This window comes from Triturus cristatus, chromosome 10 (genome assembly GCF_964204655.1).
Source record: "Triturus cristatus chromosome 10, aTriCri1.1, whole genome shotgun sequence".
NCBI classification, from domain to species: domain Eukaryota; kingdom Metazoa; phylum Chordata; class Amphibia; order Caudata; family Salamandridae; genus Triturus; species Triturus cristatus.
Window position 1 is genome coordinate 430,089,482 of NC_140593.1, and position 26,808 is coordinate 430,116,289.

A 26,808-nucleotide genomic window follows, 5' to 3' on the forward strand; every position below is an offset into this window, starting at 1 on the left:
CCATGCTTTAAGAGCTGTTCTTGTCATACTGAAGAGCCATCTTTGACACTACTGCTCCTTTTGTTATCTTTTCATGTCTCAAACCAATCAGCATCCAAGGAACTTCCCAGGTCAGGATTTAATCTTTTCTCTCTGAAAGAAAACAAGTGGTTTATTTGCCCCTTATGAATTCTTCTTGACACCCCCTCCACCATGAAGTTCCACAGGGTTCGTTTTTTACTACCCCCTTGCCCCCCTCAATTTGTTTGCGCCCTCTCACGACCAACCTTGGCCGATACCAGGTGGAGTTGTCCTATGCAGCTATTGAGGAGTTTGGCTCTGGTTCACCCCTCGGCCGTCACCTACCCAGCCGGACATCTGACATTGTTTTCCTCATCTCCCGGTTGTTTCTTTTCCCTCCCCCGCCTCCTCCCTCCGTGATTCATTGTCTGCCTCCCCTTTTCCAGTGTGACCTTTTCTGCATCCCCTGAAGTACTTTCCCCCTTGCCGGTTTTCTCTATGTTATGCTATGCTTTAGTGACTCTTGTAACTATGTTATACTGTCTCCCTTTTTCTGTTATGCGACGCTCCAGAAACTGATGTAACTATGTAACAATGTTTTGAAACAATGTCCTACTTCATGTAAAGCGCTCTGATACCTCCGGGTCTAGCCAGCGCTATATAAAATTTTTGAAATAAATAAAAAATAAATCACCCACCACCAGTGCCAGGTAGACCAGTAACTGTTAGGGCCTTGTTCCCAGATAATCGTTTATGCACTTTCCCTCAAAGGGGCAGAATCAAGGTGTTTCAGCATGTCACTCACTCACAGGCAGTAATGAATTCAATAGCTTTTAGCAGAGATGGGTTACATACTGCTGAGATGTTGACATGGGCCAAGCACCGGGGCACTAGCAGTGCCCTGTGTCTTCGAGCATCTCACGGAACTTCAGAGCAATGGAGGTCCTTGGACAGACTGCGCACTGGGCGAAACCAAATTTGGAGCCCCCTCCCACCCACGGTAGGGATGGGGGAAGGTGAGGGGAATGAGACAAAAGCAGGAGAAGAGAAAGGAGGGTCAGGAGAAGAAAGACAATATGCAGAGTGCCAGTATTTTACACTCCTCTCTTTGCAGCCAGGTCAGGGGGAGACTGCTGTAGGCAAGCCCTGTGTGTTTCTGAAGGTCAGAGCCCTGGCATGGGCCCAGCTCGGCCACGATAAAAATGGCCCTTCTTCAGGAAGTGTCCAGGAGGGAAGAGGATCCCCGGCCATCCACCGCTCATTCATAATTCTTATTACCAATACCATCTTGTTACCCTCAACAACAGTGCCCTAGTCAGGGCACACAGTCACAAATTGACCTCAAAATTCTAACTGCATAAAATTATTATGCTAATCAGAATTATTTAGGTCAAAGCACAGAGCATTTGGAAACCTGGCATGAGTGAATATAAACAAATTTATGATTGTCTGAACAAAGCCCACGGCTATCTATCTTTCGGTATTGGGTTACGAGGAAGGGCCATAGTCACAATAGAAAAAAAAAAGGGTTACCCTTTCCTGACTAAGTGGAACCAATTTCAGAGCCTGACTCAAGATTTTCCTTAGTATGATCGGTCATCATCCACGCAACATGGTACAACTGTTAGCCAGACAACTATGTCTGCAAGATTCCAAGCGTCTATGGCCTTTGCCTGCAAGGCTTGGGTCCGGTTTTGTGATCATCAAGGTTATGTTTGAGGCAGAAGGTCTTTCAAGCCGGCACCTGAGAAACTGGTCCTGGCTCCAAAGCACATGGCAAAACTTGCAGTGTGCAGGTTTCTTTGCTCTTGTTCAATTTCAAGCCGGCTTACCAATTGTATTACAAACACCTCCTTGTATACGAGCTGGAATTGTGGTATACTTGGGGAAAACAGGAGCAAAAAATGTGCATAGCCTTCATATTTTAACATCATATTGGAATCTTGTCTGTGGTGGCGGGAAAAGGGAGGTGAAATGTATCCTAAATATGCGGAAAAAATAAGGAAAGGGTGGAAAATAATGTAAACCACTTGGATTTCAGCGTCGGTTATATGAATGCAGCAGGATGTTAAAGCTGCTAACGTTTACATCTGTTTCTCTAGATCTAAATATTAACTGAAAAAACAAAGGTTAAAGTGACATTATAGATAGGAATTGTAATGATAGCTTACTTTATGTTAAAATAAAAAATAGAAAATAACTGAAAAAAACAAAGGTTAAAGGGATGTTATTGGTAAGTGAAAATGTCAGTTAAAGCAAAGTTTTAAAATTAACAAAACCACAGATATTCACAAGTTATACAGATCTCAAGTACCTATAACTCATGCCCTAAAGTAACTAACTTGCATCCTCAACGTGCACAGTTTTGCTATCAATTAGGTACTTTCAGATGTTATGAATAATGTGATAGGACATGTCCTGACTGAAGTAGTATGTGAGGTCATAACCAAAAGAAAAACAAAAAAAACAGCCCTGGCCCACTTGGGGGGGGCTGGGAGTGATAAAGATTCAAAATTCTTCTTGCATCAATTGCCACATTACATTAACTGTTACTCGCCATTTCTCTATGCACTGGTTATACCCTTGCATATTATATAACCTATAGCACGTGAAATCATAGCAGTCATAATAAGACAAGACATCTGAAATGACAATTTCTCAGAACACAGTGCAGGTATAGTGGCGAGTTACTGTACTGTGGCGACCTATGGGAAAATAATGTGTACGGAGGCGCACAATGTTTAGTAAACTGAAGTGGGTGTGTAAATTATAAATGTAACTTGTTACTAGTAGTGCGTAAATTAGAAATTTACGTTAGAAATTTAACTCTATATGCACATCGAACTTAAACTATACAAACTGAAGAAATCATAAAGACTAAATAAAACTTTCCTAACCATAACTTAGCTTTAACCTTTGTTTTTTAAATTACATTTAAACGGTTTTCATTTTTCAATAAAAATGTGTTTAAAATCATAGTGTCCAGTGTCAATTAAGTGTTACGTGCAGTATTGTGGAGTATAGTAAAGGACAGTGTTGTACAGTGTAGTGTCAGAGTTCATTGATGTAGAATAGAATAGAGAAGGGTGGCGTTGCGTATAGTGGAGTAAAGTTTTATATAGTGGAGTCGGTTAGTGTGTTGTATAGTGGAATGGAGTGCTGTGGCGTGTTGTGGAGTGGCGTGTCAAAGTACAATCGAGTCTTGTACAGTGGAGTATCGCTAACTGTAGTGTCATGGCGTGTAATAGAATGGCACAGAGTTTAGTAGAATGTCGTAGAATAGCAAGAGTGTAGTAGAGTGTTCTAAAGTGCAGTGCAGGGGCATACAGTGCAGTGTTGTACAGTGGCATAGTTTAGTACAGTGCAGTAGTATAGAGTACAGTAGAGTGTTGTAGAGTGGAATGGCATATATTGGAGGGTGTTACAGTGGTGTCCAGCAGGCTAAACTGTCGTACAGTGTAGTGGAGTGGCGCAGCGTAGTGTGGACTTAAGTGTCAAAGTGGAGTGGTGTCTCGTTTAGTATAGTGCTGTGCAGAGTAGTACATTGTAGTGATGCAGCACACAGTGGGGTAAAGTGGTATAGAGTGCAGTGGTGTATCTTACAGTAGAGTGGTATGTTGTGTTGTAGTGTGAGCGTGTGAAACTGTTGTATAGTGGAGTACATTGTGCTACAGTGGAGTGGCATATACTGTTGTAGACTGTAGTGGCACAGAGTGCCATGGAGCAGCGCAAAGTAGAGTGACAGAGTGGAATAGTGTAGAGTGCAGTGGTGTCCAATGGAATAGCAGACAGTGGAGTGGTGTTGTGGCGTACACTGGAGTGGCATAGAGCAGGAGTAGCGCACAATGGAGTCGTGTATAGTGGAGTATCCTTAACTGGAATGACTTATGGTGGAGTGGGGTCGAGTGGAATGTATACAGTGGAGTAGGGTTCAGCCACCTAGCGTACAGTGGAGTGTCATAGTGGAATAGCATAGTTTGGAGTGCCATACAGTGCATTGCTGTAGAGTGGAATAGCGTAGAGTGGTGTAGAGTAAGGTCAGGTGGCGTACACTGTAGTGGCATACACTGGAGTGGCGTAGGTAGAGTAGGGTTGCGTGAAAGAGTGGAGTGGCTTTCAATGCAGTTGCACAAAGTTGAATAGCATCCATTAGATTGGGGTAGAGGGAAGTACTGTGCAGTGGAGTGTTGTAGACTGGAGTGGCAGACAGTAGAATAGCATACAGTGAAGTAGAATAGAGTGGGATAGAGTTGACTGGAGAGACATACAAAGGAGTGGTATACAGTGGAATAGTATACAGTACACTAGCATACACTGAAACAGCATAAAGTGGAGTAGTGTACTCCAAAGTGGTGTAGATTGAAATATACAGTGGAATGGCATATAGTGCAGTGGCGTACAATGGTGTGGAGCAGTGTCGAGTGGCGTGGAGTGACATAGAGTTGAGTGGCACAGGGAGTAGTGGTGTACAGTGTAATGGGATACAGTGGAGCAGCACAGAGTGGAGAGGTGTAGAGTGGAGTGGCGTACAATAGAACAACATGCAGTGGAATAGCAAAACGTGGAGTAGAAGGAGTGTGGTAGAGTGTAATAGCATACTGTGTAGTAGCAGTGTGGTACAGTGGAGTGGCATACAGTGGAACGAGGTACAGTAGAATAGTTTAGAATGGAGTGGCATAGAGTGACATACCTTATTGTGAATAGAGTGGATTGGCACAGAGTGGAATAGCATACAGTAGAATAGAATACACTAAAATAGCATATAGTGGAGTAACGTAGAGTCGAGTGGCATATGGTGAAACGGGGTACACTGTAGTTGTGCACACCGGAGTGGCATAGACTGGAATAGTGTGGAGTGGCGTAGAGTGGAATGGGATACAGTGGAGTGGCATGAACAAGAACAGCATAAAGTGGAGTTTTGTAGAGTGTAGGGGTGAAACAGCGTACAGTGGTGCATAGTGTAGTGGTGTAGAGTGCAGCAGCGTACAATAAAATGAGAAATATTATGGTGGCATGTAGTAGAATAGCGTAGAGTGTAGTGTCGCAGTGGAGTGGCAGAGAGTGATGTACAAAGGAATAGCTTTTAGGAGCATGGTCTACAGTGGATTGGAGTGGAGGGTGGTAGAATGAACTGGCGTACAGTGGAGCAGCGTAGAGTAGAACAGTGGAGTGGCATAGTGTGGAGTGTAGATACAGTGGAGAGGCGTACAGTCGAACTGCATAGTGTGTGTAGTGATTACCCTTCTGGGCCCACTTTGGTTCTCCCTTAGATTTGAGAATTAGGTGACAGCCTGCCACTGCTTTGCACAGACACACAATACATTTTGTTTGTGACATTGTTTTTTTAGAAATACACTGTACATATTTTTTGTTATTTAGTGACTCTTCTAGGAATTTCGTCTGAACATTTCGTACACGGTCGAACAACATGTACTGTTTCCTTGTGCCCGGAAAGCAACATATTTAGACATAATGTGGTAGCATAGCTGCAGGATTCCGACATAGTAGTTCTTATCTTATAAACTGAGACTTGCCACCTTGGGGGGCAAACAGGAAAATTTCAGCAGAGAGACTGGTCCTGAAATGGAAGCAGCAGTCTTGCTTAAACTGAGTTTACACCTACAATGCGGACCACGCAAGTACACACGCCAGGTACAGGGTCCATTGCTAATGCCAGAGATCACCAATATATCTCTGTGTTCACACAGTAAGGGTACATCTAGATAGATATATTAGTCGCCATGGTTGGGCAATTCATTGTATACAGCCTGTTAGTAATGTTGATTATGTTGCACAATTGTGTTTATTTACTTATCGCATCACCATTGCTTCAAAATAGACTACGATAGTTTCAATAAATGTATAGCAAACCTCCTTCACATCTTTCTTTTGTTTACAATGGACATGCATGAGTGAGAAACCAAAGGTGATGATCTGTTTCTACAATTCCCTTGGGGACTAGAGGTTCATATTCTAGGTGTGCCAAAATCACCGGCTACTCTAGTAAGGTTAGGAGTTCAGGTAAGGCACTGTGAGCTAGTCGGATTTGGGCCTACAGGTACTGACATGGTAGAGAGACTCAGTCCCTACATCCTGTTGTCCCAAGGCACAGTTTTGCTTCCCAGCAGAATCCCTGTAACAAGTGCAGTGGCATAGAGTTGAGTAGTGTACAGTGGAGTGGCATACAGAGAAAAAGCAAACACTGGAGTGGGGTAGAGTGGAGTGGCATAGGGTGGACTTCTACAAAGTGCTGAAAGGTGGACCGTGGCAGAGTGTAGTGGCATACAGTGTAATAGCATACTGTGGAGTTGAGTGATGCAGAGTGCAATAACAGTGAGTTTACTGGCGTACAGTGTAATGACGTGGAGTGGCATATAGTGGAGAAGTGTAATGTACAATGGTGTAGAGTAGAGTGTCATACAGTTGAAAAGGTTGGAGTGTAGTGGTATAGAAAGTAGTGGAGTACAGTGGATTGCCGCAGACTGGAGTGGCGTACCCGGCAAAGCATACAGTGCAATGGTATAAACTTAAGTGGTATACAGAGGCGTGGCATAGAGTAGAATAGTGTAGAGTGTAGTGTCATAGAATGGAGTTGCATACAGCGGAGTAGCAGAGTGGAGGGGCATAGAGTGCAGTGGCGTAGACTGGAGTGTCATTGAAGTGGCATACAGTGGAATGGTGCACAGTGGAGTGGTGTAGAGTGAAGTGTCGTAGTGTGGAGTGGCATACAGTGGACTACTGTAGAGTAGTGGAGTGAGTTAGAGTGGAGTGAGGTAACAAACAGACGAAGGGTAAAAGTGTGTGAACGGAAGTAGATCCAATGTGTCTAGAATATAAATTATAAGGTGTAAATTATAATTTTTGGCACCATGTGTGAATACTGTAAGTAGGTTTAAAGTCCTAAGTTTGAAAAAACTAAGCTATATGTTGTGTCACCGTAAGTTTGCGGTATACCGCAGTACACGCAGACGAGAAGTAAGTAGTTGATTCCCTAATGGCTGTATTTAACAATGGTAAAAGACAGCCATGTAGTTTTTAGCACAGTTTGATTGCGTCCTGCCTTTTCTTGCATTCTGGGTTAGGGTCTTAGATATAGTTAAGTGGTAGGTTTCATTGCAGGGTCCTACTTATTGCCATTTTGTTAAAGTGTTAATTGGTAGAGAAATGGATTTATAATTTTCTGTATAATTTTGCAGCAGTTTAGGGTGAAATGCACATTTAAAAAAAAAAAATCTTAAATAGCTCGGTAATGTGTAGGTATTAGACTTATTTGTGCATATTTAGATATGATAAGAATCGCAAATACACTAATACACTATATATGTAAATGTATTTTTAACCTATATATATATATATATATGTTTTTAATTTATTTTAAGTACTGTTGTACTCCTGAGGCAGTACAGTGGTATTCTGTATGTTTAAAAAACAAAATTATTGAAACTTATAAATAGTTTTCTCTACCTATTGCCACTTTAATAAAGTGGTTATCAGTAGGGCTCCCGGTTCTATGGTATTTATTTTTTCAACATTTCTGCCTGTATTTATCCATACTTATTTTTTGCAAATGTTTCTGTATTTATCCATTTTAATTTTATGTTTTCTATATAAAATATAGCTGCAATGGGTATTTTTCCACATTTATTTGACTGATAAATGTATACTCAAATGTGAATGTCCAAAAGGTTTCAGCAGTATACAGTGCAATAGCGTCATCTGAAAACACTTGCAATGCAGAATAGCATCAATAACTGTAGAATGTAATTGGGAAATTAATTGGATTTTTTTGATCTCCCTTACCTCTCAATTGGGAAACATTGTTTACAATGCATGCGATACATCCCATGCCATTACAACGCAAATCGTTACAACGTGTTGTTACATCGCATGCCATTACAACGCAAGTTGTTACAACGACTTGCTGTAGGGGGCAGAAAGTGTTGGATTTTTAGAATTTTCAATCCAACACCTTCCCTACTGTTGCACACACTGGAGTTGGAAAAGTTAATGATACTATTCCAAATTCCAGCGCGCCCCCTACAGCAAGCTGTTGTAACAACTTGCGTTGTAATGGCATGCGATGTAACACGTCGTCGTAACGATTTGTGTTGTAATGGACAGAGTAGAAAACACATGTGTTGTAACGAGATCTATTCTCTCAATCTGTACTCCTACTGACCTGTCACTCATAATGGACTGTAGAAAAAGTAATCAAAAGAAGACCTATTTTCCGTATTTTTCTGTATTTAAAAATAAATACAGACATGATAATAGATCGTTTTTTGTCAGTATTTATCTGTAAAAATTGGTAAAAACTGAGCCCTTGTTGGGAAAAGGTATCCAACTTATGACCTATACCTGAAGGAGCAACGCAGAACACAGACAAAATATACCTAAAACATCATGGCTGCCTTTTACTTTCCCTATCTAGATCAGCATGGATGGCACTTAGCTAATCCTATGCTTAAAACTGCTAGAAAACCAGACATTTGAGGTGAACTGATTCAGAGCGTCACTGGTGTTGTAGGGTGCTCCATATAAGGGAGCTGTTCTTCACCTAAACTTGGGACCTACCCAGAGACCCTTGCTTCCTGTTTCGCAAAATGTATTCAGCACTCTAAGACTGAAAGGGTATTGTCTTGACTTATACTGGGTGCTCCATTGGGTCTGGACAAAGCTGTACCTTTCTAATGATCTCAAACTAGAGTGTAACACGTGTCAGGGGTTGCTTTCATTCATTCCAGGTTTGCTTGGATGGTATTTTATTAATCCAAAGCTGTAATACTGTGCCTGGAGTTGTACAAGACTTATTATTTATCTGCTTGGGGTGGATGGCACTGTGCTAATCATATGCTTAAAGACTTTGCTATAAAAATGTCAAGAGGCTTTGTTTCTTTCTAGCTGGGTGCGTTTGGCACTGAGCTAAATTTATGCTTAACATTCTGCAATAAAAAAAGACATTTGAGGTGAGCAGATTCAGAGTGTCACTGGTATTGTAGGGTGCTCAATATAAAGGAGCTGCTTACCACCTAAACTTGGGAACTACTCATAGTTACTTGCCGCCAGTTTCTGCATAATTTATTTGGAACTCTTAGCCCGAAAGATATAGATATATATATATATATATATATATATATATTAATGCTCCAAGGGTGCCCGCCGGGCAAGAAGCACTCAACCAGCAGTGTTGAGCCGAAGGCCTTTATTAGGTATGGATATCGCAAGCAAAACAGATTCCAATTAAACAGCTGTCCCGCCGTCAATGCCTGACGCGTTTCAAAGTCTCATGACTCCTTCCTCAGAGGCTCCGGCGGTAAAGTGAGCGCGTTCTGGTCACGCCTCCTCCTTAAATATCCATAATAGCCCGCCCCACATGGGCTGCTCCAATGAGACTGTGCACAGGATTATGGGAGTTGTAGTACCAGAACAATTCATTTCCACAGATGGAGCGCAATTCACTGTTGGGAGTTACTAGCCCTGAATGGGCCGCTGTTCGCGGGCGTATCCTCAATCCTGCACTGCTGCTCCACACATGAAGACCGGTGGACTTTGAAACGCGTCAGGCATTGACGGCGGGACAGCTGTTTAATTGGAATCTGTTTTGCTGGCGATATCCATACCTAATAAAGGCCTTCGGCTCAACACTGCTGGTTGAGTGCTTCTTGCCCGGCGGGCACCCTTGGAGCATTAATATATATATATATTTACATTTGAGGTGTGCAGATCTAGAGTGTCGCAGGTGTTCAGGGTGCTCCTGTATAGGGTGCTCTATACAGGAAGTGCTTTCCACCTAAACTTGAGAACTACTCAGAGTTACCTGCTTCTTTTTTGCATAATTTATGCATCACTCTATGCCTGAAAGGGTCTTGTTTTGACTTATACTAGGTACTCCCCTGTTTCTGGACAAAGCTATACCTCTCTGAAGAGCTCTAATGAGAGTGAAACCGTGTCAGGGGTTGCTTTTACTCATTTAAGGTTGTCTTGGCATGAATGGCACTGTGCTAATCCTATGCTTAAGACTTTGATAGAAAAGCAGACATTTGAGGTGAGCAGATCTAGAGTGTCACTGGTGTTGAGGATGCTCTATACAGGAGCTGGTTTCCACCTAAACTTGAGGACCACCCAGAGTTATCTGCTTCTTTTTTGCATTATATATATATATATATATATATATATATATATATATTCACTGAAAAAACCATAGGTTTCACACATGTTATAGTTAGCGGAAATTTTACTGATAAAAAACCAATGAAATTCCCCCGTTATAGTTAGTGCAGGCAACTATAACTCACGCGACCGCAATCCTCTGCTGATGCTAATACTGTATTTAGACACTTATTTGCCCATGTCTTCTTCCATACATTTTTAGCTATACATATATTACAAATATTTTTTTTTCATAAAGACACATATATCATCAGCAGAAGATTGCGGTCGCGTGAGTTATAGTTGCCTGCACTAACTATAACGGGGGAATTTCATTGGTTTTTTATCAGTAAAATTTCCGCTAACTATAACATGTGTGAAACCTATGGTTTTTTCAGTGAATTTGCAAGGTTTTTTAAATGCTAATTCCTAACTATAACGTGTGTGAAACCTATGGTTTTTTCAGTGAATTTGTACGGTTTTTTAAATGCTAAGTTACTTTACGCCATTCGTGGCGTGCGCGCCCACTTAACGCAGTTCGTTCCGTGCGCGCACGGTGCGCTTCGCGCACCGTGCGCGCACAGTGAGCACGCGGTGCGCTTCGCGCACCGCGCGCCCACTTTACGCAGTTAGTGCCGTGCACGCACGGTGGGCACGCGGTGCGATGACAAAGCAAGAAAGCACGTCAACAAATCTGTTTCTGCTTTCCTCCGTGACTATGGTATGGGTGCCATTTACCACAACAACTTGCGTTATGACATGCAAGACATTTATAGAGGAGATGGTGTGCACTTCAATGATGAAGGGAACAGAGTCTTCCTCTTGAACCTTAGACTCTGCATCGGTACTTACTTGTAGGTACCACTAAAAAATCATTTCATAAACACAACGGCTCTTTTTAGAGCCCCCTAATATCTAAACACTTAAATCTGATTTTCATTTTTTTTTTTTTTTCTACCGTACGCTTACCGTAAGCTTACCGTACGCGTACCCCGTGATTTTTTTTAAAATCAATAAATGTTTTTTTTGTACTTTTCTGTCCTTTTTTGACCCCCTTACAAATGTTAGGGGGTCTGTAACTCTCCTCATTGCCCCCTTTCCTTGTTTTCACTCTTTTTTTTCAGAGTGAAATACACAAAATGGCGGCCGCCGCTTCCTGGTTTCGGCCGATTCGAATGTTTACTAAGATCTAAAAGCCAATCAGAATCGCGCTCGCGCACGCCACCGTACGCTTACCGTAAGCGTACGGTAAGCGTACCGTAAGCGGGCTCAGATATATATATTGATTTAAAGGCTATTTTCTCAGAATCTACTGAACAGATTTACACCAAACCTACAAAAGGCACTTCCTTGACCTAGGGACTACCTCTCTGCCAAATTTTGAGTAATTCTGTTCAGCCGTTCGGGCTGTAGCTCGTTCTAAAGGTCCTATGGAAAAATGCATGGGAAAAACGCGTTTTGGGACCCCCCTTTTATCTCAGCCCCCGCTTGACGGATCCCCCCGAGACTTTCAGGGTAGGAGCGGAGCGTAGCGCCCCACCTATTTTGAGAAATTCGCGAGGATTCGTCGAACGGCGCCAAAGTTATTCAAAATAGAATGTTGAGGTTTTCCTATGGAAACGTGGTCCTAACTATAACTACCTACTGGCGACCGCCAGTAGGTAATATATATATATATATATATAAAGTCACCGAAAAAAACAAAGGTTACAGGGATGTTCTAGTTAGGTTGACATTTTACCCACACAAAATCACAGAAATTCAGCAGTTATAGTTGTACTTCTTGTTATGGTCATCTTAAGAAACTATACCTCACGGCTTAAAGTTATGTAACTGCACGAGTTATAGTTTCTTCAGCTAAGTATAACAATAACTAATAAATGTAGGTGATTTTGTGTAGCTAAAACGTCAACCTAACTATTATATCTCTGTAACCTTTGTTTTTTCAGTTATTTTCTATGTTTTTTTCTTAACATAAAGTAATATATAATTGCCATACATTAATACAACCACAGCCACTCATGGCCTGTGGCCCTAGGTGATAGCTGTAGGGTCTGGTCTGCAGTCAACCCTCTGCATGAATCCAACCCCACGCTGCGCACAGCCTTTGCCTGTGCGCAGCGTGGGTATGGTGAACGAGTGGATGAGGTTTTTTCACCCAATTGGGATTCGAATCCCCTGCGGGGACCGGCAGATCTGCAGACGATCCCTGTCCCCAGAGATCTATACATTTCTTTAACAACTCCCTAACTACTGAACAAGATTAAACAAAATCACAAAAAGGACTCTTTCTAGACCAAGATCTACCTTTCTGCAAAATTCGGTGTAATTTCATTCAGAGGTTTGGGCTGTAGTAGTGTCTAAAAACTGCAAAATCCTCATGGACATTGCATGGGAAAAAGCGTTTTGGGACCCCCCTTTTTCTCGGTCCCCGCTTGATGAATCACCCCAAAACTTTCCAGACACCAGCTGAAGTACATAGTACACTAGTTTTGAAAATGTTTTGCACATTCGTCAAATGGCACCAAAGTTATGAGCAAAACAAAAAAACGCTTTGTCTGTGGGAAAAGTTGGTCCTATCTATAACTACCTATTGGCTATCACCAGTAGGCGATAGTCACAAATAAAATTATATATATATATATATATATCTATATATATCTATATATATCTATATATATCTATATACACACACACATACATATACATATTTACACACACAAAATCATTTAATACATTGTCTGAGTCACAATACCTACTGGGGCTTCACCCTTAGTTCACAATGTACCAGCACACTGGCTCCACTCTACGATATTTTCTGCACAGTTGGCAAGCAGTGTAAGCGGAGCGCAATGTCAAAGACAGAGTGTGCTGTGCGTAGTCAAGAGAGTAAAGAATGGCACAAACATCTGTGATCATAGTTTGCTTATGCAGAGGAGGGTGGATGCCTGTGAATCTACAGCACTACAAGCTGCATACATAACATGTTACCCTGTAAAACCATCAATTTGTAGCATGTGTGGCAGCAGATACACATGCTAAGGATAGAGAAGAAAGCACAGAAACCTCAAAGGGGTCTAAACGTTTAGAGATATAATAATGGATGAACCTTTTCCATTTAGCCATGTAAGATGAGCGAGTAGTTGGCTTTCACGCCTCCCGCAGGATAGGCGTACATTCACCTGGAATTGTGAGGTAGCCAAATCCTAAGAACTTCGGTGTTGGATCTAGAGGTTCAGCTGTTTGGAATCTGGATGTCTTAACTGACCCTGATGCAGAGTGAGATGGTCCAGCTTCAGTGGGAGCTTCTTGTGGGATTGACTGGCACAGCGAGAAGCAATAAATAACCAGGGTTGTCCTACCCAAATTGGTGCCACTATGAGGGTCATGGCATCTGCCTCATCTTCCTCATGTATGGGATGAGGGGAAGAGACAGGAAAGCACAGGCAAATATACCAGACCGGACCAGTTTATCTATAATGCACAGCGTATGGACTGTGTGTGTGGGTGCCTTGAGGTGAGGTTTTTGTAGTTTTCACAAGTGGCAGAGATGTATTGCTGGAGTTCCCCACTGCTAGAATGATCTATGAAGGGCTTCTGGTGGAGTTCTCACTTATGGATTTGTTAATGAGTCAGTCTCTACTCCTCGCCAATGCTCTGCCAATAGGTGAATCTTGTTGTGGGTTGCCCAATACCAAATCTCCTGAGCTAGCTTAAAAAGCTGGGAGAACTGGATATCACCTACTTATAAACATAGAGCAAGGCTGTCATGTTGCCTGTCTTTATTATTACTGTTTTACCCCGCAGAAGTAAAAGGATCACGTTTAGTGCTAGCCTGATGACTTTGAAGCTCTAGGTAGTTTGTGTGGTGCCCTGGTGTTGAGAGGTCCCGGTGCCTTGGTCAGTCATGTCATGAAGGTGAGCTCCCCACCCCAGTGTCTTGCGAGGCATTCTTGTGAGGGTGTGTGTGCAGCCTGCCGTACAGTACAATTGCTACACATGAAGTCATCATCCCCAATAGTTTCATGACAGTTTGAACAGTAATGGGATAATGTGTTTGAAAAAGAGGCAATAGATGTTGGAATCCCATCACCCTCTGTTCATTGAGGTATATTTTGCCTGTCACCGCATTCAGGATAAGCCAAAAGAAGTCAGAACTTGCTGTGGCTCAAGATTCAATTTTTTTCACATTGATGTTGAAACCGAAACTGTAAAACAGAGACCCTGCTTTTTGAGTATGTGTCAGGTATTACAGTATGAAATATGTGTATGGTGTTTCTACAGCAGCATGCTGCTACCACTGCTAGTCAGTTTGTAATCACCCTTGGAGCTGTGGTGATTCTGAAGAGTAACACCTTAAATTGGCTGTCATCCACTTACCACGAACCAAAGGTAATGATGATGCATAAGTAGACAGATATAAAAGCAAGCATCTTTTAAATCCACCACTAATATGAAGTAGTTTTGGCATAGCAGCTGGATGACATCTTGCAAATAGGACATGTGAAAGTGATTAGAGAGGATGAACCTGTACAATGCCTGGAGGTCGAGGATCGGCTGCAGGGAGCCGTCCTTTTTCGGCATTAAAAGCGTAGGCAAAACACACCTGCCTATGTTGGTGTGTATGTATTGGTTTTATAGTGCCCTTTTTTGTAAAAGCACCTGAACCAATTCCTTCAGGAGAAGAGGCCCTGAACTCAGTGCATGGAGGTGGGGTGGGAAGGGTTGTGTGACATTCAAAGCAGTAACCTTCACACAGAGGAGAGAACCCATTGATCTGAGGTGATATTTTGCAACTGAGCAAAGAAGTGCCTCAGTCTTCCCCCAACAGATCTGATGCGGTCAGGGAAAATGGAGGAGGAGTCAATGTTTGCAGCTGAGGAGCCCCGTGCGGAATCACTTCTGCATTTCCCACACCATTTCCCCTTTAGCCCCTCTTTGGAATGTCTTAGGTTGCTGGAGGTCTTGAACGGACTTTTGGTACAGAGGTCTCTGACTTAAGCCCTTCAATTTGGAACCTCCCCTGCTTTGCTGTATACGAAAGGCAAATTCGGGACTGCAGGATGTAGGGTGCCCATGGATCTAGAGTTGTTGGTGTGCTTTTTGATTTTTGAGTCAACCTGATGGCCCAACAAAAGCAAAAATTGAAGAGATGCTGGTGCAGCTCAAACCTAAACACTGACTCCCTAAGCCAGACATGCCTGTGGAGAAGGATGCTGGGATTAATACCCCTTGTGGCTATATCTGCCTAGTGGAGGGTGCATCTAAAATTGGCATCAGTGATAGTTTCCCCATCAGCAACCAACTCTTGTCCTCTTTTCCCTTTGGTTCCGGTCGAACCAGGAGAGGAAACCCACAGAACTGGCAAAAAGCTAGTGTTTGACAACCCCAAGCACTACTTTCTTTCCTGCATCATCAATTCATTTAGACTCCTTGTCAGGTGAAGGGACAGCCCATATTGCCTGTGTAGACTATTTTACGGGTAGTCTGCACAAACAAATTAGTTGGTGACAATTAGTCCTCAAATATAAGTCGGACTATCTGGGATAGGCTTATATTTTTTCTCCCCACAGTGATTTACTATCATGATTATCATCAGCTCCTTAAAGTTGTTGGTGGCAGACCCGAGCATTCCCTGGAGCATGGGAAGACAGTGGACTGTACGCTGCTCCTTAGACAGGGATTTAACTAGGAAGCCGCCCTGATGATGTTATGCGGTCCTTTATATTACTTCATGATATGGAGGAGTATCATATGCGGGGATGGCTTGGTATAGTAAGGCTGTACATCTGGATCATCTTGCGGGTCTACCACATAGTCTTTCCAGGGATCATCTCCCTCCTGTGACCTAAAGGGCTCATCATAGGGGCCCTGTGGGTAGTAGGGGACGCCTGGGTCTGAGTTACTGTTGTGCGGCTCAGAAGAAGATTGCAGGGTAGTGATAGTGGAGGAGGAACTGTGGATGGTAATGGGAAAGGTGTAGGGATGGTGGCCAAGTCTTTCACCCTTTTGGGGCTTGGAGACTTGGAAGGTTTGATTCGTGGTTCCTCCTGTAGGGACAGCCAGTGTTTCTTTGAGATGCGGATTTTTCGGCTTTGCATCAAGGATTCCAATAGCCTTTCGTAGATAGGCCCCTTCAGTTTTTAAGAAAGTTGCAGCAGAGGTTTGGGGTCAATTTCAGCTCAGTATGTGGCTTTCCACAGTCTCAGGCGGAGGCAGCGATGTCCGGTCCTGCTGGGAGGGGACTTTGCAGGTGTTTACCTAGCCCCTTGAACCCATGGCAACCCAACTGGAAGTGTGCAACCCGAAGGTTTGTGCTGTTTCTGGCTCAACTCTGGGTTGAATACCCAATTTGAGTGGGAACAATCCTCGAAGATTGTTTGGGAGGTCGAAACTGACTTTGGGGAACAGTTGGCACTCATAGTGTTGATTTGGTCTTCAGCGCCGAAACTTGCACATGCTGTACTGCTTAAGGAATTGGACCTTCTTCTCTACATCTTACTCCTTAGAGAAGATGAACCACAGACTTTCTTCTTCTTGAGCCACCGGAATGACAGAGGGCCTCCTATGAAGAATGCCTTTGCATCTTGGGATAGGCCCACATTCTTTCCCCTCCAGGGAAAGAAGTGAGTGGAAAGGATTAAATTCCATAATGTTGCCCTAGTCAAAGAAGCCTCAGGAAGACTCAAGAGCCTGACAGCTAAAGGCAGCAATGCATTTAAGTGCCCCAGCCATTGACCTTCTGGCCAGAAGCCCAGGTATCGTGACCGGCAGCTTTCATCGCTGCAGGTAGTGCTGTTTTCGACACATGGTTGAAAGTGGGAGTCACACAACCCAAGAAAGAAAACCCAGCGTATATCAACACGTCTGTCTCAGAGCAACGCTCCCAAACGACCAAGCCTGAAGCGGATGCAACAATCTGAGGAGGAGCCAATCTGCTGGAATATTTTGGACCAAGGGTTGAGTCACAACAGGTCTTGCAACTTCGATTTCTTTGAATAAAAACAAGTAACACACTTCTGGGCCAACACAATATAGGTAGGAGTATGCAGAGCATGTGTATCTACAGCCACACATGCCACAAGCACACATACATACACATGCTAACATATATATACTCTGGACATTGAGGAAAGTTAGCTGGACTCCCTGAGAATAATGATTACATGCAGGACAGCCTTTTATGTAGGGTGAGCCTGTGTTTCATTGACAACTTTGCACTTTTTCAAAGTTGCAACGTTTTCACCCATTTACCTTTACCTTTTGGAGAAATGAGGGCCTGCAGTAGAATTTGAAATGGATCAAGCAATACTTTCACACCTGACTGCACAGGGGTATCGCGATCAGATAAAAGGCACATTTTACGAAAGAGTAAAGATAAACGTCTACAAACATGAAACTTTCAAAGTCGAGGAATTTTCTATTTTCTCATAGCTGTAGCAATATAATCCACCTCTACTCTTTCTACTTTGACCTGCATTTGAACCTCTCCCTGTTCTTCTATCCTGCTCATTCGGCTCTCTTCTCCTTTCACCCCCTTCTCACCACACATTTCTTTCTTTGTCTTTCCAAGATCACCTTCCTCTCCCTTCTCAATACTTTTTACCCTGAATAACTGCTCTCTGTGATATAATTTGTCAGCCTTTGAAGCCTTTCTTCCTGTTCCCTTATCTTCTCCTTACTGGCAACTGATACGCTAATTCAAAAACTATGTTATACAGAATTGTATCACAATTTATATTAAAAAGAAATGTAAAAAGGCAACACCTTCCAGAAACAATACAAAATAATACACAAGTGCTTCCCAAATCCCATCTATTTTCATATTATTTAAATGTACACAAATGATCTGCTCTGATTACTAAAGCTAGTGACAGCTGTAGCAAGGCATATTTTGACACGTATCAGCTGTGTTACAGAACTTGCTGTGGTCGCAGCAAATGTCTGCAGCATCAATGTCTGGCCCCACCATCTGCCAGAAAACCGCATCGTGTGGAATCTAAATATTACGCAAAGCATTCTTCGGCATCTCCACTCCCTGTTTCCAAAGATGCTCCACTGCAGTGGTCTCCATAGACAATGGAACATTGCTGCACACTAGGTATAATCGATCAGTGTGCAGTTCCCAAGTGTAAGTGGGAGTGTTCAGGTCTGTGAAAAAGTGCCCTCACACACCCCAAAGGATGTTATGCTTCATCATATGGGCCTGCTCCTCGTCGATTAATGCACACTCCAGAAGCGTACGCTTCACGTGCAAGCATCAGGTGGGGATTGTGAGGCTATCTTGAGAGTTGGTGGTCTATTTTTTAATCACAGACAGTGCGCCTCTCCGATCCAAAACGGTTGCAGTATTTTCTAGCCTTTTCCCAGTGCCCTGACCTTTGCTGATCACTGACAGACAACCCTTTTAACAGGATCCTTTGGTTGACCTGGATAGTCAGCAGTGCTTGAAACGCTACTACAGAAGCGCAGGGGCTCCCCATTACCAGAGTACCTGGCTAATACTAAGAAGTGCATTACTCACCTATAAAAAGCTGTGCATCTCTGCCGAGAAATGCTGGTACATTCCTTTTCAAATTTAAGAAGTGTAGGTACTGGGTACCTGACAATATCTGCCATTTAAAAGCACTATTAGTCAGCAAGTTCTGCATTCTTAGGCAAGGAATTTTTCCCATTATCCGACTGCATAGGAAGGAACATCACTGATTTCCCACCAAAACCATCTTTAAAAGAAGCTAAGCAAGAGGACTTAATTTCCCATCAACCATTTGCACATCACGCTATGTGCTCCTCCCTGCCCCAGGACCCTCATAATGGAGACTGCAGCACGTACTCACCAAAGGCAAGCCCGTCAGCGCCCATCTGCACATAGACCATAACTAGCAGCAGGAACCCTAGTTCTGCTCCTACCAGCCGCTGCCCGACATGCTCTCAAACCCAGCCACCGATTCACTGCAATGCTGCCACACTGCACCACACAATATGGATAATGTTCACATGCTCCTCCTGCAATCTCTCATCCTCTCTGCCATGCCCTACACCCATCACTGCTGCACAAACAGCACTCAGCACTCCACTCACTCCAACTCACACGAGCCACCACCAATGCAACACACCATACTCGCATACAGGGTTCTCAACACCCACTTGCCTACCAACCATGCCACTGAGATACAGGACATAATAAAAGACCACACTCCGGACCTGCTGTTCCCCATCAAAACATGGCTAAACCCAAAATCAGCTATGGAAATCGCTATAGCCATTATCAATGGCTACAAGATCGCTTGCACATCCCTGGAGGCAGAGACACCATCAACTGCACCATCTGCACGGACCACCCCCCAGCTACATGGAACACCTCATGTTCCAGATACACATAACAGTCGACTTCCCCCTAGGCGGAACTTTCGTATACAGACCATCAGGACCCCACGCCACTTTCAACAGCTACATCACTGACTTACTCAGATCCCTCATCATCAAAGCCAGCTCCTTCATCCTCCTCTAAGACCAAGTTTCACCAAGAAGGTTGCACCGACCCACTGGCGTAACACTTGACGGGGCCTCCCTGCAAGGTACGTGGAGGGGCCCCCTCTGGGCTCAATCAGGAGCTCTCCGGCCAGAGTGCTGTGCTGAGGGAGCCCCCTGGATTTTGGGGGCCCCCGCACTGCGAGGGCTGCGGGGGCCTGTGTTACGCCCCTGCACCGACCCAAACTCTATGGCCCTGCTAGAAATCCTCTGCCTCACCCAGCAAGTTACCAAACCCACTCACACTGCCTAACACCGATTGGATCCAAAGTTCTCCTCAATTAACAATATCAGTCGACAAACCAGAAACTATGACCTGGACAGATCACATCCTCATCAGTTTCTGCATTCACATCCCACGCCATCACAGACCTACCATCACTGGACCCACCCGGTGCAGCTAAAACAAAAATAAAAAAAAGAAGAAGAGGACAGGGATTCCGTCCTCTCCATGCACTGGCCTAAGGACACCAGCAGGTTGCAGAAAGTCATCAAGATCCTCAACAGCTGTAACCCAATGGCAAGAGCCCGACTTCATGCCAGCTGGTACACCAAGGAACTCAGGCTGATGAAACACCACTGCAAGTAACTGCAGTGCAAATGGAGAGCAAGTCAAGACACCATGGATAAAGACATCTTCACATCTGCACTAAGATGCTACCACCAGAAAATACTCAACACCAAGCACACAGCTCTTGCAGACCACATTGACACAGGCACAAACAGTAGCACGAAAATCTTCACCATCAAAGATTTCACTGTGCCTATCGTCGCCTACAGCAAAATCACCCTCTTGCAAGACCATTGCAACAAGCTCTCAGAATTCTTCAGCAACAAAATCACCTCTAGACGTGGCAAGTTAAACACTCAATCAGACCCCATCACTGAAACAACTCAACTTCCTGTCATGGCTTTAGAATGAACTCTTACTTCGTTGACCGCCATCGCCACCATCAAAACCACTGCTTGAATGATGAGCATCCATTCAGGAGCCCATCTGACACTTGCCCACACCTCCCTTCATCAAGAGGCTTACTACTGATCAGCGAAGTACTAACATCCATCCTTAATGCCTACATCGCATCATGCACATTCCAGGCACCTGAAAACATGTTGCTGTCATGCAACTGTTCAAGAAATCATCAGCTGACCTATCCATGCTCTTTAACTACAGACCCATATCCTTTCCACCATACCTGGCCACGGTCTTAGAAACCTATTAACCAAAGCCTTACCGAATACCTCAACAACCAACTCCTCAGAGACAAGCAATCCAGAAATGGGACTGCAACGGGGGGATGGCTGAACTCGGACACACACCCAGCACCTATGCCATGTACCTCAGACTTTTCACTGACAGCCAACTGGAAATGACCACACAAGTCAATTCAATCACTGTACCCTGCTTCCACATCCTGAAGATGCTGAGGAAGATATTCAAATGGCTCCCAAGCAACACCAGACAAACACCCTAGTCACCTACAAGTTGGACTAAGAGAACACCCTCTAAGTCAGGATCACCAAGCAACTCACCAGAAGGCTATAAACCTTCCAGAACTTGGCAACCAACCAAATCCTCAACCTCCCACACAGAATTCACATCACACCTCAATGAGGTTCACGGACTCCCGATACACAAACATGTTAATTTCAAACCCCTCACATACACATTCAAAGCTCTATGCAACTCAGGCCCCACCTAGCTGAACAGTCGTGTGTCTTTCCACCAACCGCCCAGACACCTTAGCTCCACAGAACACCTGCTTGCACACATCCCAACATAGTCAGAGCAGATCAGGAGGACTGACTTATTTTACATTGTTCCTTACGTCTGGAGCAACTTCACACTCCACATTGGAGCCTCTTCCCCTCTTCTTGAATTCTGAAAAAAGTTAAAGACCTGGCTTTTCAATGAATCAACTTACCCTAGGCAGGGCTAGGAACACGCACACCTGCCCAGCGCCAGGATACCCTTGTGGTTTATGGTGCACTTTACAAATACACATAGCAAGCAACAGGCTCTCGCCAAGATTCTGTTCTAGCATTGCGTCAAGTTTGACCCTCAAACCTTTCCCAGAAGAATTCCACTTCAATAGAGAAAACATGGCGATGCTGGCATGAATATGTGGCATGGTCATAGGTTGTTATATTCCAGGCATGCACTGTCTCAACAAGTAGGCTCATTGCTACCTACTCTCTGGTGGGCTGCTCGTCACTCATGGGCAAGACAAAGCTCACGTCACTCTAATACAGATTGCAGGGAGTTTCTAAGCATCACCTGCAGCCCATCTATTATTACTGTACCTTTTATATATAGTGCAAGAAGCACAATAAATTGGCAGCATTCATTCAATTTTAGCTCATGCTTAAACTAATTTTGTATTCAAAGCTATGAAGCAGTAATTCTGGAAAAACTCTTCCATAAAATAAATCCCTCTTGTGGCAGCTGTTGCTTCATCTGCCTACAATGTCAAACCCAATGCGGTCAAAGGAGCAGAACAATAACTTGTAGCAAAACTAACTGAATACTTTACTCGAGGTCATAAGATAAAACCTAATACAGGTTTGGTTTTACTTTATCGACTTAAGTAAGGACTTATTTGTGCACAACAGAAAATATTGAAGTTCCTCCACATACTCTTAGATGAATATTTAAGAGGATTGTCTTTTTTTATGCACAGCGCCACTGGCATCGCCCAGAGACCATGTGTTGCTAAATTTATGCAGATCACTCAGCAACCCATAATCCCAGAAAAAAGGACCGGGGCCAAACTCGCAGGATGCCAAGTGTTCAAGTTACATTAGAAAAGAAGTTACAGGAAAAGCACCAGGGTATCCAAGAAGGAGCCACAAATGGAATTGAACAATGTGTGCTCTAATTGAGGATTATGTTGGAGTTTGTTGAAATCCAAATTCCAATTTCTAACCCTGGAAAGAAGGGATGCATCTTGAATTTGAGCCACTGAAATTCAGTTTGCAAGCTGTGGACTGTGCTGAAAAATAAATATGTTATAGCCCAACTGATCTTGTAAATACGACAATAGTTAGGCTATATTGTTCGGAAAATTAAATTGTAATAATCCACTTTTTGATTCATTTTCAGATTCATAGAATGATGGAAAAAAAGACCACTGGTCCCAATACGCCTGCTCGTTTCCATACTTTTATGCAATACTTGGGTTTATTTCGCAGCTTGATGCTGCTTGGCCTCACCACATCCTGCTGTCTCAAGAAACCATTGCAGCTTTCTCAGTAAAATACAACTGCATCTCTGCTTAAACACCAAGATCCCCTTCTACTTCTGTGTCTTATCAGATCCACATCAGGACCGAAACCTATTTAAGGCACAGGAGTAGGAAACTTTGGCTCTGGACACCACTGTAAGCTCCAAACACAATATGAACCGTTCACCTGGGAGCAATGGTGAAAGAGACGGAGTAAGCCAGTTTCAATGGGTCCTCAGTGAATGCATAAGTGCCCTTGTGAGGTCAAGTTTAAAAAAAATGTTTTTGGTAAACCTAATGTCTCTTCATACGCAGATTCTGCAAATACCGCACAATTATTTAATTTCATGAACAGCTATGCAAGGATTTTGGTCACTAGGTAAGTTAGGATAGGCAATGCATTTACTCACTAGACTGACCACACATACAACTGAACTTATTGGAAGAACCTACTGATGATGCAGGTGACAAGGCACACTTCCCTCTGCTCCCTAGTCGTTCTTCTAATTTTACAACAGTTAAACAGAAAGAACAAGAGCACTGTAAAGCACTGTATATGCACATACAGTTTGCTCCCTATGTACAGGCAAGTTGGGTCACAGTTGCTGGAGGAAATCTCAATAAACTACTATAACAAATTTGAAAGCCACCAATGGATTCAAATCCAATAGTGCATAATAAAAAAATTGCTTCCAATCAATTCAAGCACATTGCATCACAATGTAAACCCCAAAAGCTTCCTTTAGAAAAACACAGCATCTGGCATGGGCAGAAACCTAATAAATGAATAATTGTCCTCTGCAGTGAATAGGTGTAGTCTCCTTGACATTAAAAACGGTGCCTGTACAATCCAAAAAGTCTGCTAATGTTTCTTCCCAACACATGATTTCCACTAACTTGCATGGTATTATTTGCGGTCCGGCAGTGGGCAGCGGCTCATCTTGTGAACCTCCACTCAACACTGCCAAGAACGGAAAGCCGTAATTGTAAATCCAAAGAGTAATGTGGAAAAGACCATAAATATTCCCCGATTATGTATTCAACCTAGTCTGACGCACATGGTGGATGCAAAGTTTGAAAACATACCAGTGTATGGATAACAGCAGGCCATTGTAAATTATAACAAAACTTATACCACATTTTCCAAAGACTTCATCTCCTTTAGAGGAGACAATCATGCACAGATCACTAAAGACAGACAGCACACAAAGCGTTTTGATCATAACAATGATTATCGTTCCAATGTACTGACCCCACTTATACACCTTTATTGGAAAATGACCAAACAAACTATAGGATTCAACTATTCCTACTGACTTACACGAATGAGGACCACATTCCGTTGATTTTTAAGCTCCCAGACTACCATAGTTTTACATTTTCGATTTATGTAGATTTTTTTTGTGGATCTCTTTATTCTTCAGAACTATGGCCATCTGTAAAAGTAAGCCTTCAGCGATTGAGGGGTTCCTGTCTTTCAAATGACCCAGGTAATATCAATGAACACTCCTTTAATCGTGAGACGGTTTGTGGGTCAAGCCATGATCTTCCTTAGTATGTTGGCTGACGCCACAATAGAAAGCTCTTCGATCTGATATACGGGCTTTTGAATTATAACGGGTCAGCTTCTCGCTTTCAAGATTTGTATATGGAATCCCATGTTCTCTCTGTTCTGTACTCCATATTCTTTTTTTTGTGTGTTTAGGTAGAAAGGGGCACCACAGGTACATTAGTGATGAAACCATCTTGCTACTAATGTGAACTCACTTAAAACGGGACGTGTTCATTATGATGTTTTGTGTATAGTTCCCACTGGAAGCTGTTGTATTGAAATCCTGGTATTCACTGGTTTACAGCGAAACTGTAGTTTTTTTACTCCGGTGATGTTGCTTCAAGAGCGACCACAGACTTACGGCTGACAGTTCTGCAGTCCTCGCTCAAAGCAGATACCTCTTTCGAAAGCCATAGCATTGACTAGAGGGATTGAGGAGTGTGGCTGGGAGGTGGTTAGTTTGGATTTGGAAGGGGAAGAGGAGGGTACTACTGAGGATCATGGGAGAGGGTGGCAGAGCTTCAGGTTTATTTTCTTTGCATTTGGGCAGGAGAGGCAAGGGTATTAGGGTGGTCAGAGAAAAGTGACAGGATTTCAGGAATACATATATTTAATATGTGAGAAGGGTGAGATGCACAGAAGGGGGTGGGGAGAAGTATGTGATTTTTTAATAAGTATGGCTTTCTTGCCTCAGTGCGTGTCACCTGAGCAGAGGAACATAATCTGGCCAGAAGGGGGTTTAATGTCACTACGTGGGGCTTTGCAACTCAGGGTTTCAAGGGATTTCACAGGAAATCTCACACATATATAGTGAAGGCTGCCTTGACTATATATGTGTGAAACTTTATTTAAAAAAAAAAAAAGAAAATAAAGACCAGAATCACAGCCTTGTCCTTTTTTTGGTTATTGTTGTGGTGCATCGCTACGCCTTACATTGTCATTTATAACCATCTTTTGGTTGATGCACTTTGGCAGCAGGTGCTTGTATTGTGTGCACCCGCTGATATACATTCATACTTGATGATAATATTTGGAACAACGGGTCAGGCGCAGTTTCCACAGTTTGTGGCCTTTGCTCCACTGGTTCTGATTTCACAGAAAACTCATGCTTCACTCCAATTGTCTAACTATTGATGGAGTACATGACCATTAAACCATCTAATTAATTTGGGTTGAGACTTAGAAAGCACAACGTAAATGACGGCAACTTGATGCTGGGGTTAAAGTGAATAAACGGGAAACAGAGGGAATATCTGATAATTACCTTGACCTTCGTCCATGCAGAAAGTGAAGTCATTTTAAGCCACCATTTACAAACCATGCCTTTAGGCATCCAAGCTCAGTTGCAGTCATGGTTCCACTTGAGTGAGTTAGGGGTGTTTACTTTATATTTGGACAATCCAGTTCAATCATTAAACGCCAAGAAATGGTATGTTATTTTCTTATTTTAGAGGTAAAGGAAATTAACTACCCAATCAATGCAGGCCTCCTGTAAAAATATTTTTGTGGCTATGAAGTTAATTTGAAAAGTTCATATGTCGATACATCACTGCTGCAGTTTTTTTTTTAGCAGATAGGCTTTTGACAATCTTCTCCTTTGATGCATTTCGTATGCCCCGCTTTTGTAACAGTGTCTGTCGTTTGTCTTGTCCCGTCAATGGCGCAGCCATCTCATTTGTTTTTTCTTTCTAGAACATTCCTCAACTCTTTAAACGATGCTGGCGAACAGCGGTGGTTTCCCAGAAGATTTTAACCTGAGATTTGGATGTACTTATCGAAATCGGAACAAGCGCCTACCTGGACTAGAAACCTTTTTTAGAAGACAAGAATAAATAACATTTAAAGTTATGGCAGGAAAAGGGATTTTCGACGACAGGGCCTTTGGAAACACGAGCTGCTTCTCGAGGCTTCAGCTCGAGATGCCTGCACTCGTGTCGGTGCCATGATGCTTGCTGCTCGAGGACAGATTTTTGGGAAGCGCGGAAGGGGTGATCTCATCTACGTTCACTTACGTCATCTGCCAAGGCGGATGCCACGTTGAGTACAGGTGCGGGACTCTGCCGCTCGTAGTAATGCAGCTTCTCGTGAATCTGAAAGAGTTGGGACACACGGATTAGTTCACGCTGTTAAATAATAGCAAACCTATGCATGCGCTTAAATATGAGCATCGGTAAAACACCTACACAAAGAGCAGTCACGGACAGAGGAGTTCAGCTCCTCAGAACAATACATTAAATGGAAACTGTGTTCACCTTATACATGGTTTAGAGAAAAAGAACACATTTGATTCCGCTCTTGCGTTTAACATCTTTCAAGTTGTACATGCCTATTAAAACAAGTACATAATATATT

At 43.1% G+C, this 26,808-nt stretch overlaps 1 protein-coding gene across 3 annotated transcripts in view; it reads right to left on the bottom strand.

Moving 5' to 3' along the window:
- MPP7 (MAGUK p55 scaffold protein 7) overlaps positions 1-26,808 on the bottom strand; it is a 915,371-nt gene that overhangs the window by 429,976 nt on the left and 458,587 nt on the right. For all 3 annotated transcript variants that reach the window (XM_085631773.1, XM_085631772.1, XM_085631774.1), the window contains exon 7: positions 26,469-26,546. In XM_085631773.1, coding sequence (XP_085487899.1) covers positions 26,469-26,546 — 78 coding nt within the window. The remainder of the gene's footprint in view (positions 1-26,468; positions 26,547-26,808) is intronic.